The sequence below is a fragment of the Carcharhinus amblyrhynchos genome, chromosome 21 (genome assembly GCF_965287045.1).
Source record: "Carcharhinus amblyrhynchos chromosome 21, sCarAmb.v2.hapA, whole genome shotgun sequence".
Lineage (NCBI taxonomy): Eukaryota > Metazoa > Chordata > Chondrichthyes > Carcharhiniformes > Carcharhinidae > Carcharhinus > Carcharhinus amblyrhynchos.
Window position 1 is genome coordinate 37,656,655 of NC_137344.1, and position 13,893 is coordinate 37,670,547.

At 43.9% G+C, this 13,893-nt stretch overlaps 1 protein-coding gene across 1 annotated transcript in view; it reads right to left on the reverse strand.

Annotated features, from left to right (window-relative positions):
• The window catches only part of tbcd (tubulin folding cofactor D), a 240,637-nt gene that overhangs the window by 111,583 nt on the left and 115,161 nt on the right, over window positions 1-13,893 (reverse strand). Inside the window, exon 14 of the mRNA XM_080209036.1 lies at window positions 12,428-12,584. Coding sequence (XP_080065162.1) covers window positions 12,428-12,584 — 157 coding nt within the window. The remainder of the gene's footprint in view (window positions 1-12,427; window positions 12,585-13,893) is intronic.

Here is a 13,893-nt window from a genome sequence, read left to right on the forward strand (position 1 = left end):
GAAACCTCCAAATTTCTTCAACAGCCCATTATAGTGCTTTCAACGACTTTGAGCACAAGCAAGTCAAAAGCAGCTCAGTTGCAACTTGCTGAATGACCCTTTATGTGGCCCCAGAAAAAGCCCCAACTTGCCTTCCTAATACTACTTTTTTCAGGTGTTACAATAGCTTTAGAGATGGACAACTTTTTATCCCATAACCCCGTACATCTACCATGGCTAATGCACCTAACCTACATATCTCTGGACACTAATGGGCGATTTTGCATGGCCAATTCACTTAACCTGCACGCCTTTAGACTGTGGGAGGAGATCAGGGCACCTAGAAGAAACTCACACAGGCTTGAGGAGAATGTGCAAATTCGACAGTCATCCAAGGCCAGAGTCAAACCTGGGTCCCTGGTGCTGTGAGACAGCAGTGCTAACCATGTGGTCCCGTGTCACCCATCAATTGTGCCACATATTTAGCAGAAATGTTGTTTTATGTATAAAGTTCCAAGTTCCTCCTGCCTTTAGCAGGATATCTTCTCCATGCCTCATCAAGCAGAGTCTTCTTATGCCTTTTAAACAGAATCCTCTTCATTCAATTTTCTAAGGAGAACTTCCCATAGCAAGCCAATCTCTGGCAACTCTGAGAGTTATGCCACATCTAGGAGTACCGTGTACAGTTTCAGTCTCCTTATTGAGCAAAGAATTCAGAAATGCATTAGCAGTTCTGAAAAAGTTTGCTTGTCTGATGCCTGGGTTGGGGAGGGGGGGTTGTGGGGTCACGTTATGAGCAAAGAGCTGGACAGGATGGGCCTGAAAATAGTGGAGTTCAGGAAAATGAGAGGTCATCTTATTGAAACATGTACTGGATGGACGTTTGGAGGTTGTTTCTTCTTGTGGAAAAGGCTAGAACACGACAGCACAGTTTAAAAATGAGGGATCTCCTATTTAAGGTTAAGGATGAGCATAAATTATTTCATTCCGGAGGCAAGGTCATTGAATTTTTCTTTATTCGTTTGTTGAAACTGGGCGTCGCTGGCTGGCCAACGTTTGTTGCCTATCCCTAGTTGCCCTTGAGAAGGTGGTGGTGAGCTGCACAATTCTTGAATCGTTGCAGTCCATGTGCTTTGCGTTGACCACAATACCATTAAGGCAGGTTTTCCAGGATATGATAGTGATGGATAGATTCTTGACTAATAAGGAAGTCAAAGGTTATCTAAAGCAGGTAGGAATGAATAGTTGAGGCCACAATCAGATCAGCAATTATCTTACTGAACTGCATAGCAGCGCCTGTTGTACATCTTCATCTCCAAACTGTTCTGTTTGACTGACTCGGCGTCTGTATGCCTCCTCCTTTGTACCAGAGGTTAAAGCTTGCACCCTACTTTCAAAACCTTTTGACCTCTGGCTCCGTCCCCACAGCAAGCAGGTCAATTTTTTTCTGGCAAATTTCACAGGATGTCACATTCCCCACTCAGAAGTCATAAAACATGAGTAATTTAGGAAGACGCTGCCTGTACACCTGTTGACCAATTTTGGCATTCTAACATTGCATCGGTCTGCTGATATCAAGATCATGCAGGTTCAGCAACTTCAGGTGTACACTTGGCATGGACCTCCAGTTGCATTTAACACATGGCCCAAAATGTTAAAAATTTTACTTTACTCTCAATTCAACCCCCTTGAACTTCCTGGGCCACAGATTATCTGCAGACTGGACTCCTGGCCTCCAACCATGCAGCCAGGGAGCATGTAACTTAACTCATCCTCAAAGTTTTCTTCCCACCTACTTGACACTTGGAACCTCTCTGCCTCCTACAGCAGAGATAAGAATCAGCAAATCGATGGCATAAAGAATCAATGGGGCGAAACAGTGGCACAGTGATTAGCACTGCTGCTTCACAGCGCCAGGGACCTGGATTCGATTCCCAGCTTGTCTGTGTGGAGTTTGCATGTTCTCCCTGTGTCTGCTTGGGTTTCCTCCGGGTGTCTGGTTTCTTCCCACAGTCTGAAAGACGCGCTGGTTAGGTGCATTGACCCGAACAGGCACCAGAGTGTGGCAACTGGGGGAATTTCACAGTAACCTCATTGCAGTGTTAATGTTGTCTTACTTGAGACTAATAAATAAACTTTAACTTTTTAACTTTAAACCCACATCCCCCAACACCTGCTACGATCACATCACTGCACTACCTCAATTGTTTTATGTTGGCATGTTGCCAGGTGAAAAAAAATGTGATTCTGATGACAACTCTAAGTGTGTAATATGTCCCGAAATAATGACATGGCAGCTAGTGAGTTGTGAAACCAGTTACCAGTATATTCTACACTGTTTCTGAAACTGCCTCTGCATGAAACTTACCTGCTACTTAATGCAGGGATCAATTTGCAACATGGAAACCAAATGTATTTGTACCTCTGTTGGACTTGGCATTCTTGCCAACTCTATTATTTGCACTGTAGGTATTTTCAAATATAATTTGCACCTTCAGAGCACAACTTAAACCTGAAACATTCATTTTTTTGATAAGTCATTTCAGTATAGTTTTCTGCTGAGCACTTATAACGTGCTTTTTTGCACAGCTATGTTACGGCATTATTCAAAGAGAAGTAACTAACTACCATCTGACAATTCACGCCCAAAGAAGGCTGTCAAACATGTTCAGTTTGACAATGAAGCAAAGTTGCTCATCGTGGAATGAAGTTTCATCATTTTTAAACAGCCCTCGGCAACAACAATCAGCACATCAAAAGAAAAATCCAGTAGGCAAATTTCCCTGTGATCAACTACAATGATTACTCTGCCAGTCACTTAAAGATTCTAGAAAGTCAAGGCCAATTTCAGCCATGGATCAGTAATTAAAAGACTGTATCGATTTTACTTAAGTCACATATCACAAGTGAAATGATATGTAGCTCTGTCTTGTCCCTGTGGATTACAGCCACTGCCAAGTGCCTCAACAGGCAGCTGTCAAGACAAGTGACAATAGCCAGTTCAAATTTTCAATTATATATACACACACACACTGAGGAAGCACCACCTTCACATATCAAAAGCCTGAAGGTATACCTAATGAGAGCATGCCAGCTGCATGCAGACAGGGCACAAATGAGCCACAGCAACAGCCAAGACAGGTTTTACTCACAAACACACCTTTTCTATTTCCATTCCTTCTGCTCTCGCCCTTTCGCCACTCTTCCAGAACCACAATAAGGTTCCTCATCCTCTGCTTCCACCTCATTAGCCTCCACATGCAACAGAGTATTCTCCACCGTCTTTAGCATAATGCCCTTGATTTTTATTTGATTTATTGTCACATATATTAGTATACAGTGAAATATTGTTTCTTGCACGCTAAACAAACAAAGCACACCATACAAAGGGAAGGAAAGAAGAGGATGCAAATGTAGTGTTCCAGTCATAGCTAGGGTGTAGCAAAAGATTGACTTAATGCGAGATAGGTCCATTCAAAAGTCCGATGGCAGCAGGGAAGAAGCTCTTCTTCAGTCAGTTGGTACATGTCCTCAGACTTTTGTATCTTTTTCCCCATGGAAGGTGGTGGAAGAGAGTAGGTCCGGGGTGCATGGGGTCTTTAATTATGCTGGCTGCTTTTCTGAGGCAGTGGGAAGTGCAGGTAGTGTCAATGGATAGGAGCTAGTTTGAGTGACGGGCTGGGCTTGAGTGACCCTTTGTAGTTTCTTGTGATCTTGAAATGAGCAGGAGCCATGCCAAGCTGTGGTACGAGATGTTAGTGTACTTTTAAGGGATTTTATTTAAATTATGAACTCTGCATCTGCCACAGTTTCAAGTTTCTCAGCTCAAAGCCTTTGCTGATGTCATTATGGCATCGGCTTGACTGGAGATGTTCTTTTTATTGCAGCTTAAACAGGGGTTTGTTTATTTTTTACTGGGATGTTTAACACTTTGCATTGTTCGGAGAAAAAACTGGTTGGCAGGTCAGGTGACAGGAGTTCTTTCGTCTTCCTTTTGAGTTGCTGTTTAGTTTGAGTTTTAGTTTTAGAAAGGGCATCAAGTTGAAAAAAAGTCTCTCTTTCTCTCTCCCCCGGGTTTTGGAAGTTCTGCTGGTTACCTGAAAACATGTTTTTGCCTTTCAGAAGGGGGAATCTGCTGTTGGTAGCTTGCCTAGAGTCCCTGGCATTTAAATGTTCACATGATACTGAATTGAGAACTTTGGATGAAGTCTCCAGAGAATTGGAGACTTCATCTAAAGCTCTCAATGCAGTATCATGTGAGCATTTGCCCATGCTGTATTAAAGAGGTTTGAAGGGTCTTGTTTGTGGGGTTTGTTTGATTGGGATAACTCCTATATTCATTAAGTGTTATACATTATCGTGGCCGTTTTGGTGTTGTTTGTAACTGATAGAAGTTATTGCTAATATTCTTAATATACATGTTAACTATATTCTTAAATAAACTTTGTTTGATAAAATCTCCTAGCGGGTCATTTGAATCATTTCTGAAGTGAAACCTATCATGCTTAACCTAGCCAAATTCAAGACGCAAAACTTATGATCCAGTGGGTTCCATTAAATACTTTGGAGTTTATAGATTTATTAGTCACAAGTAGTCTTACATTCACACTGCAATGAAGTTACTGTGAAAACCCCTGGTTGCACACTCCAGCGCCTTTCAGGTACACTAAGGGAGAACTAAGCACAGCCAATGCACCTAACCTGAACCATAACAATACAGCCAGAAAATATGCTTTCTATGGTGCATCTGTAAAAGTTGGTGAGAGTCATAGCAGACATGCCAACTTTCCTTAGTCTTCTAAGAAAGTGGAGGTCTTGGTGGGCTTAACTATAGTGTTGGCATGGAGGGACCAGGACAGGTTGTTGATGATCTGGACACTTGAAGTTCTCGACCCTTTCTACTTCATCCCCACTGATGCAGACAGGGCCATGTCCTCCACTATGCTTCCCAAAGTTGGTGACCATCTCCTTCATTTTGTTGCCATCGCAACAGTTCACCAGGCTCTCTATCTCTTTCCTGTACTCCATCTCGTCAACTGTTTTAGATCCAATCCAATACAGTGGTGTCATCAGCAAACATGAGAAACGAGTTGGAGGAGAATTTGGCCACACAGTCACAGCTGTGTCAGAATTTTGATGGGACTATTCCCTCCATAATGCCCTAACTTACTCTTCAATTATCCCAACATGCACTCACACAATATGCATGTCTGAAAGACGTGCTAGATAGGTGCATTGGCCATGCTAAATATTCCCTCAGCGTACCCGAAAGGCGCCAGAGTGTGGCGACTCGGAGATTTTCACAGTAACTTCATTGCAGTGTAAGCCTACTTGTGACAAATAAATAAACTTTAAATAAATGTTTCCACAGCACCATCTTGTGAAAGTGCTGAAGATACATCTGCTCCCTTCCCCACTTCCAAGGCCTCAAACATTCCTCCCTGGTGAAACAACAATTTATTTGTTTGTATTTTTTACGATGTGGTCTCCCCTACATTGAGATCAAACACAGATTGGGTGATTACTTTGCTAAACACCTTTATTCAGTCTACAAGCAAGCTCCTGAGTTTCAGTTGCTTGCGTTGGTATATATAGGATACACTGCACAAAAACAGACCATTCAGTCCAACTAGTCCACGTCAACGTTTATGTTCCACTTGAGTCTCTTTTCACATCAAAATCTATCAAGATAACCATCTATTTGCTTCCTTTCTGTTTCAGCATAATCCATGTTACATGGAGTCGCTGCAATGCTGGTTGATCATCTACATAGCAACACCTTTTTTTTGGATTTGGTGGGTGGCGTTACAGTCAGATGCTCTTCCTGTCACCAACCCCCCCAGTTCATCCGGGCTGGGGATGGCACCAGTACATATGAGTTTGCCTACATCAGTTGCTGGGTTATCATTTTCTCCTTCCCCTGAATACGCTTGTCTGGTTTCGCCTTAAATCATCTAAACTTTTTGCTTCAACCATTCCCTGTGAGAGCTAGTTCCACATTCTCACCACTCAAGTTGCTTGATAGTACAAAACTTGAATGGTGTTGAAAAGAGAATCATGATGCTGAAGCTTTTTGTCTTGCACTCATCAGGAAAAATGCACTACTAAATTTCAAATGATCATAACAATTACTACTGCAAGGAAAAAGGGTGCTGATTGGTTGGCAGGTGAATTCTGACTGGACTCACCATTGACATGCAGAAAGGAAGCAGGTAATTCAAAAAAGCCACAAGACTTGAACATATTCCTTTAATTTGCAAAGGGGTTCCAGCATATTAACATAGGTTGTTCTAGCAAGTGTAAATAAGCCACGTTGTGGCTGATTACATCAAAGTTGTTGACAGCAAAGGCTCGGGTGAGGGGGAGAAAGCAAGGGAGCGAGAGAGGTTGCATGTTAAAGTATTGGGGAGGGAGGTGTTGGCTGCGAGCGGGCGAGAGTCGGGGAGGGAGGCTGCGAGCGGGCGAGAGTCGGGGAGGGAGGCTGCGAGCGGGCGAGAGTCGGGGAGGGAGGCTGCGAGCGGGCGAGAGTCGGGGAGGGAGGCTGCGAGCGGGCGAGAGTCGGGGAGGGAGGCTGCGAGCGGGCGAGAGTCGGGGAGGGAGGCTGCGAGCGGGCGAGAGTCGGGGAGGGAGGCTGCGAGCGGGCGAGAGTCGGGGAGGGAGGCTGCGAGCGGGCGAGAGTCGGGGAGGGAGGCTGCGAGCGGGCGAGAGTCGGGGAGGGAGGCTGCGAGCGGGCGAGAGTCGGGGAGGGAGGCTGCGAGCGGGCGAGAGTCGGGGAGGGAGGCTGCGAGCGGGCGAGAGTCGGGGAGGGAGGCTGCGAGCGGGCGAGAGTCGGGGAGGGAGGCTGCGAGCGGGCGAGAGTCGGGGAGGGAGGCTGCGAGCGGGCGAGAGTCGGGGAGGGAGGCTGCGAGCGGGCGAGAGTCGGGGAGGGAGGCTGCGAGCGGGCGAGAGTCGGGGAGGGAGGCTGCGAGCGGGCGAGAGTCGGGGAGGGAGGCTGCGAGCGGGCGAGAGTCGGGGAGGGAGGCTGCGAGCGGGCGAGAGTCGGGGAGGGAGGCTGCGAGCGGGCGAGAGTCGGGGAGGGAGGCTGCGAGCGGGCGAGAGTCGGGGAGGGAGGCTGCGAGCGGGCGAGAGTCGGGGAGGGAGGCTGCGAGCGGGCGAGAGTCGGGGAGGGAGGCTGCGAGCGGGCGAGAGTCGGGGAGGGAGGCTGCGAGCGGGCGAGAGTCAAGGAAGGAGGCTGTGAGCGGGCGAGAGTCGGGGAGGGAGGCTACAAGCAACTTATTGAAGGCCTTTTGAAAATCTTTACATCTGTTATGTTACTATTGTCTACCTCGCTGTTCCATTCCACGAGCGCCGTGGCCAAAGGACAGTCCTTGGCTCATTGTTTGATGCCTGCTATTTCTTTATCCTGAGTCATTTTTCTTGGTAATTTTTGTCAGTGTTGGTGTGCTCTTGCCTGCCGCTTTAAGGGACAGGGTGAGGAAGCAGGTCCCAAGTCTATCTCAACCAGAAGGGTAATCAAATGTACTCTGCTGAGAACCAAAAATTGCCTTTCAGTCAGGCACGTTACAGCTTCTCAGATGGAACAACTTCAGCGTACAAGCATTGCCTGCATTTTTTCACACAGCTGATGCTGCTAATGGTTTTGCTAATGCCATTAACAACTCGCCTAACCTCTCTCCCTCTGCTTGTAGCTACTCCTGCTGGAAGATCTTCTGTCATGGTCTGTCCCACTTGTCTGTCTTGCACCACCCTCACATATCCTCTTGGTCTGCTTGCAACTGCTCTGTGACATCTATGTCCAATTATGCCTTGGTCGACCCTTCTTTTCACTACCCTTATTTTTTCCCTCTAGCAGAATTGTTTCACTACTACCAACTTTTCCCTTGTAACATTATCCATTTTGTCATTAATCATTCCTGCCTTGCACCCATCACAAAGCCACCCCCACTGTGTTTTGTACTCCCCTGTCACCGATTAAAACCAGAAGATGGATTCTAGGAAGAGGATAAATCAACCATGGCTAACCATGGAAAGGAAGGTGGAGGAGATAACTACAATATCTATCAAAAAGTACCAGGAGAACTCATGGAGCTAAAAGTTGATATGAATCCTGGACTTGATGATTGGCATCTAAGGATACTAATGGAAGTGGCGACAGAGGCAGTGGATGTACTGGTTATAATCTTCCAAGAATCTATAAATTCTGGAAATGTCCCTAGGATTGGAAGACAGCCAATAAGAAGAGTATAGAACAAAGAAAATTACTGTACAGGAATAGGTCCTTTGATCCTCCAAACCGGCACCAAAAATTTAACAGCCTATTCAAAAAGGGAGGAAGACAAGAGACTTCCTCCCGTTTTGTACACCAGTTGACTTAACTTCTGTCACTGGGAAAACATTAAGAGTCCATTATAAAGGATGTAATAGCCAAGTATTTAGAAATGCACAATAATCAAGCAGAGTCAGCATGGCCTCATGAAGAGAAATCATGCCTGACAAATTTATTAGACTTCTCTGAAGTGGTAACAAGCAGGACAGATAAAGGGGAAATATTAGATATAATATACTTTGATTTCCAAAAAAGGTTCATTAAGGTACCATACAGAAGGCTACTTACTAAGTGCCCATGGTTTTTTTTTTGGGGGGGGGGGTAGTATATCAGCATAGATAGAGGATTGGCTAACTGACAGAAAACAGAGAGTTGGGATATGGGGGATATTTTCAGGATGGCAGCCTGGTGGAGTGCCGCTGGGGTCAGAATTATTTACAACATATATTAATGACTTGAACAGGGAAGTGAATATACCATCTCCAAGTTTTTGGATTACAAGAAAATAGATGGGAAGACAATTGATGATGCCACAAAGCCTACAAAGGGATAGACAGGTTAAGTGATTGAGCAAAAATCTGGTAGATGGACTATAATGTAGGAGAATATGAAGATATGCATTTTAGTGGAAAAAATAAAGGAGCTGAATATTATTTAAATTGAGACAGCCTGCAGAATAATGTAGCACAGAGGGATTTGGGGTCCTCATGCATATATCACAAAAAGCTGGCATGCATGTTTAGCAGGAAAATGGGAAACCAAACAGAATGCTGGTCTTCATTCCAAAGGAAATGGGATATAAAATAGGGAAATCTAACTGAAACTATATAAGGTACTAGTTAGTCCATGTCTGGAATACTGTGAACAGTTTAGGTCCCCTTATCAAAGGAAAATTATACTTCCATTGGAGGCAGTCCGGAGAAGTTTCACTAGGTTGACCCTAGGCGTAGAGTGATTTTCTTATCAGGAAAGGTTAAGTAGGTTGGACCTGTACTCATTGGAGTTTAGAAGAATGAGAGCCGGCCTTATTGAGACATGTAGGATTCTCAGGGGACTTGACAGGATAGATGCTGAGAGACTGTTTCTCCTTGTGGGAGAGTCTAGGATCAGATGGCATAATCTCAGAGTAAAGTATCACCTAGTTAAGACACAGATGAGAAGGAATTCTGCTCTAAGAGAGCAGCAGATCTGTGGAATTCTTCACTACAGAGAACTGTAGAGGCTGGCTGTCAAGTATGTTCAAGGCTAAAACCAACCAGATTTTTAACCAATAAAGGAACCCAGGGTTAGGGGCACAAGACAGGAAAGTGGAGTTAAGGATTCTATCAGATCAGTCATGATCTCATTGAATGGCAGCGCAGACTTGATCAGCCAAATGGCCTACTTCTACATCTTATGGTCAAAGGGAATCAAGGGTTTTGGGGATAAGGTGAGAAAGTGAAGTTCAGGATTACCATACATCAGTCATAATCTTATTGAGTAGCAGAATGGGCCGAATGGCCTATTTCTGTTGCTACGTTTTATGATCTAAAACCAGTTACATTTCTAACTTATAACAGATCTAAGGGCATCGTCCAGCCTTGGTTCAGCTCATAATATTTTGAGTTAGAGATTGTGGGATTTAAGTCCCACTTCCAGCACTTAACACTTCAGTGCAGTACTGAAGTAATACTGTCAGAGGTGCTGTCTTTCAGATGAGATATTACACGGGGATTCTGTTGACTCTCTCTGGTGGACATAAAGTATCCCATGACCAAATTTCTAACAGCAAGGTAGGCCCAGTGTCCTGGCCAATATTTCTGGCTCAATCAATATTGCAAAGAAAACCAAGATATAAGCAAAATACTGCCGATGCGGGAATCTGAAACAAAAAGAGAAAGTGCTAGAAAATCTCAGCAGGTCTGATAGCGTTTGCAAAGAGAGAAAACAGCCTATTTTTCGAGTCAGGATGACCCTTCGTCAGAGCCAATTGTGTTTGTTCCATTTTTTTGGAATGTTAACTATGGTTTCTCCTCTCCACAAATGCTCTTACACAAGGTGAGAACTTCCAGCATTTTCTGTTTGTAGTTTATTATGGGACATTTACCATCCAGGCTCAGTTGATAGAGAACATCTGAATAATCTAGTAAGTTTCTCCATGCAAAAGCAGGATTGTAGACATTTAATGCTTGATAAACTAATGCTTCAGTGATCTCTAAGCACCATTGTCTCAGATTTATCTGCTACAAGGTGACTGGCTTCTATGAAGATCAACCCCAATATTACACACACGATTCCTGAGCACAGGTGACTGACAGTGACAATTGGCCTTTTGCACATGGACAAAATAACGATGAGGTGTTAAATACCTGCTGCTTAAATCTTCAAGGACAATGCTGAGAGGAATAGATAGGGTGGATTCTCAGAGGCTATTTCCCCGGGTTGAAATGGTCGCTACGAGAGGACACAGATTGAAGGTGCGGGGAGGCAAGTACAGAAGTGATGTTAGGGGTAAGTTTTTCACTCAGAGGGTGGTGAGTGAATGGAATCGGCTGCCGTCAGTGGTGGTGGAGGCGAACTTGCTGGGGTCTTTTAAAAGACTTCTGGATGAGTATATGGAATTTAATGGGATTGGGGGTTATAGATAGGTCTATAGATTGGTAGGTGTTGATGTGATCGGCGCAACTCGTGGGCCGAAGGGCCTGTTTGTGCTGTAGTGTTCTATGTTCTATGACAGCACTAATATCTTGCAATTTTCTGGTTGAAGCAGAAATCTTCCACCTTCCAAGGACTGATTGTGAAGTCTTAGAGAGTTGAATTAACTGAACATCTAAAACTCAGACTGTAATTCAGCTTCTAACCATGCCAGACTTGGATCTTGGATGCTCATCAACTTACATGCACCAACTGCAGAAGTATTCAATTTACTTGTGAGGCTGACCTCATCCAAAATGTAATTTAGCAGAATAATCTCCATATACAAATCAACTTGTTTTCTGTGTTGAGTCTGCCCTTAAGATGTTTTTTTTTGTTTAATTTACAAAATGTTCCTGGTTCAAAACCAAATATTGCATGTCTCTCTGAGTAAATATTGAAGTTAGGGCATCCAGAATATATGCAAATACCAACTGAAAATTCAAAACTCACACCATCGTTCAACTTCCAACTATGCCAGGCATGAAAGCATTTTAAGTGTTATGATTTTTGGCAATGCCTAAAAAGCTAGTGGAGAAAATAGTAAGGAATATAAACCAGACAGAAACACAAGTATAACATTTAGCAAGTCGTTGCATTTGGTTTGACACTGGCCATCGGACCTGAAGAGCTGGAATGAAAGCTTCTTCTATCTACTCACAGCAAGGATCTTCATTGAAATGTTTCTGACCAGTGTTAATCTGGTTTTGAGGGCCCAGAACTTCAATTTTAAATTGCCCATAAATGACACGCTTAAGGGACTTCAGCTTAATCGGTATGTAAAAAGAAAATTGTCATGTAGCTGTATTATGGGCACTCTTAAAAGTAAAGGAACCTTTATGCTGCATCTGGCCCTGCTATAGCTGATGTCCAAAACTGATTTCTTTTTTATCCTCCATCACTAACAACCCTGAGGTTGACATGCACAATCACAATATTTTGAGGTTTCTGGTGTCAGTTAAGGACCCAAAAACTGATGCAACAGAGCATATCCAAACATCTTTCAACTGCAAGAACAAACCTCCCTGCTGAAGAATCAATTAGCATAAGGCTGTGTTATTTTCAATGGCATAGGAATTTTAGTCTATCCTGCAAACCAATTTAAGAATTCCAAAGAGACTAAGAAGTTTAGGACTCAATTGCAATAGGACAGTACGATTACGTGACACCGATTAAAATAATCCAAATATCTGAAACTACTTGCAGGACTTGATCTTAATTTAACTTTACTGTGACTGCAAATATATCTTAAACTTCTCAGCCTTTGCTTCAAATTGAAACTTTCAAGTTAACCTGCAGTCTTTCAGAGGAACACTGCAATATAAATGCCAACAGTTGTCTTACATGCATGATCCCAGTCCCACAGAAGCAGATAGAGATTGCTGAGCCTCCTTTCACTAAAAGAGGTCAGCTGAAAAGATAAGGAACATCATTGTAAAATACTCTTACCTTGCTATCTGATTAACAAATGGTTTCATTTCTTGAGGATCATAAGCACGAGCAAAGGCCCAGCAGACATAGCAAGCTGCATCTCTCACATTCGAGCCCACACTACAAGCACCACGCTTCTCATCAAAAGTTAATGCTTTGAGGATTACAGGTACAACTGTGAAAGGAGAAGAGAAAGTTAATTCTAAGACATGTGCATTGCTTTCCTTTGTTAACATAGGAAGTTTCAGCCTGCTTTATATTTCTTGTCATTTTCATTGCCCCTTAGTGTTTTGTTTTGGCTCCACTATGTGGTACAGCTCATACAACTCCTAGGGGAGTGCTAGGGGTGAAAGAATATTTACATATCCATCGGACTTTCATCAGAGTGTTTGGATGACAGTCAGGAATGAGAGTTCTGGATGATTTGACCTTTGCTAGAATGAATACGAATAATATGTCTCTTCGAGTCTGGTCATCCATTGAATTAGATAATGGCTAACAATCAGGAAGCCAGTGATCAAGGGGGAGGGCAGCAATGTGGGGTCACGGGGCTTGATTGAGCTGGTCAGCAATCAGTAGGCCAGTAGTGCATGTGCCAACCACTGCTGTGACATATCAGCACGTGTGCAATGGCCTACTCAGCGGCCGGTCTCTCCAGCAGAAATAGGCACGGCCCCATGGTTTTCAGTGTGAATCTCCTGAGGCACGTTGCAGTGCACAAAATGTAGGGGATTCATTTTGAAAATCATGCTAAAAAACCAGCAGGAATTACTCCAGTTTTTACATGAACTTGGCACTTCGAATTTTTTTCGGAGAATTCTGAACAATAACTTTAAACTCAAGTGCTAATTATATCATCACAATCTCTGGCTCTAAGAGCAGGTCAGAGGCTAGGAATTCTGTGGTAACTGAACTTCCCAAAGCCTGTCCACCATCTACAAAGCATACATTGGGAATGTGATGATACTATCCACTTGCCTGGATGGGTGAGCTCCAACAACACACAAGCTCAACATCATCCAGAACAAAGCAGCCCACTTCATTGGCACCACATCAACAAACGTCCACGCCCTCCACCACTGACAAACATCTGCAAGATGCGCCGCAGGAACGCACTAACACTCCTTAGACAGCACGTCCCAAATCCATGGCTGCTAACATTCAGAAGGACGAGGGTAACAGGCACAGGGGAACACCAGCACTTGAAAGTTCACCTCAAAATCATTCAGCACCCTGACCAAGAATTGTAGCACCATTCCTTCACTGTCACTGGCTCAAAATTCAAAAATTCCCCCCCCACCAGCACTGTGTGTACCTACATCATAGGAATTGCAGTTCAAGAAGGCAGCTCACCACCACCTTCTTAAGGGCAATTAGGGATGGCTAATAAATGCTGGTGTAGCCAGCAATGCCCAATTCTTTTAATTTAAATTAAAAAACTATATCACATTCCTTCACTGCTGCTAGATCAAAATCCTAGAACT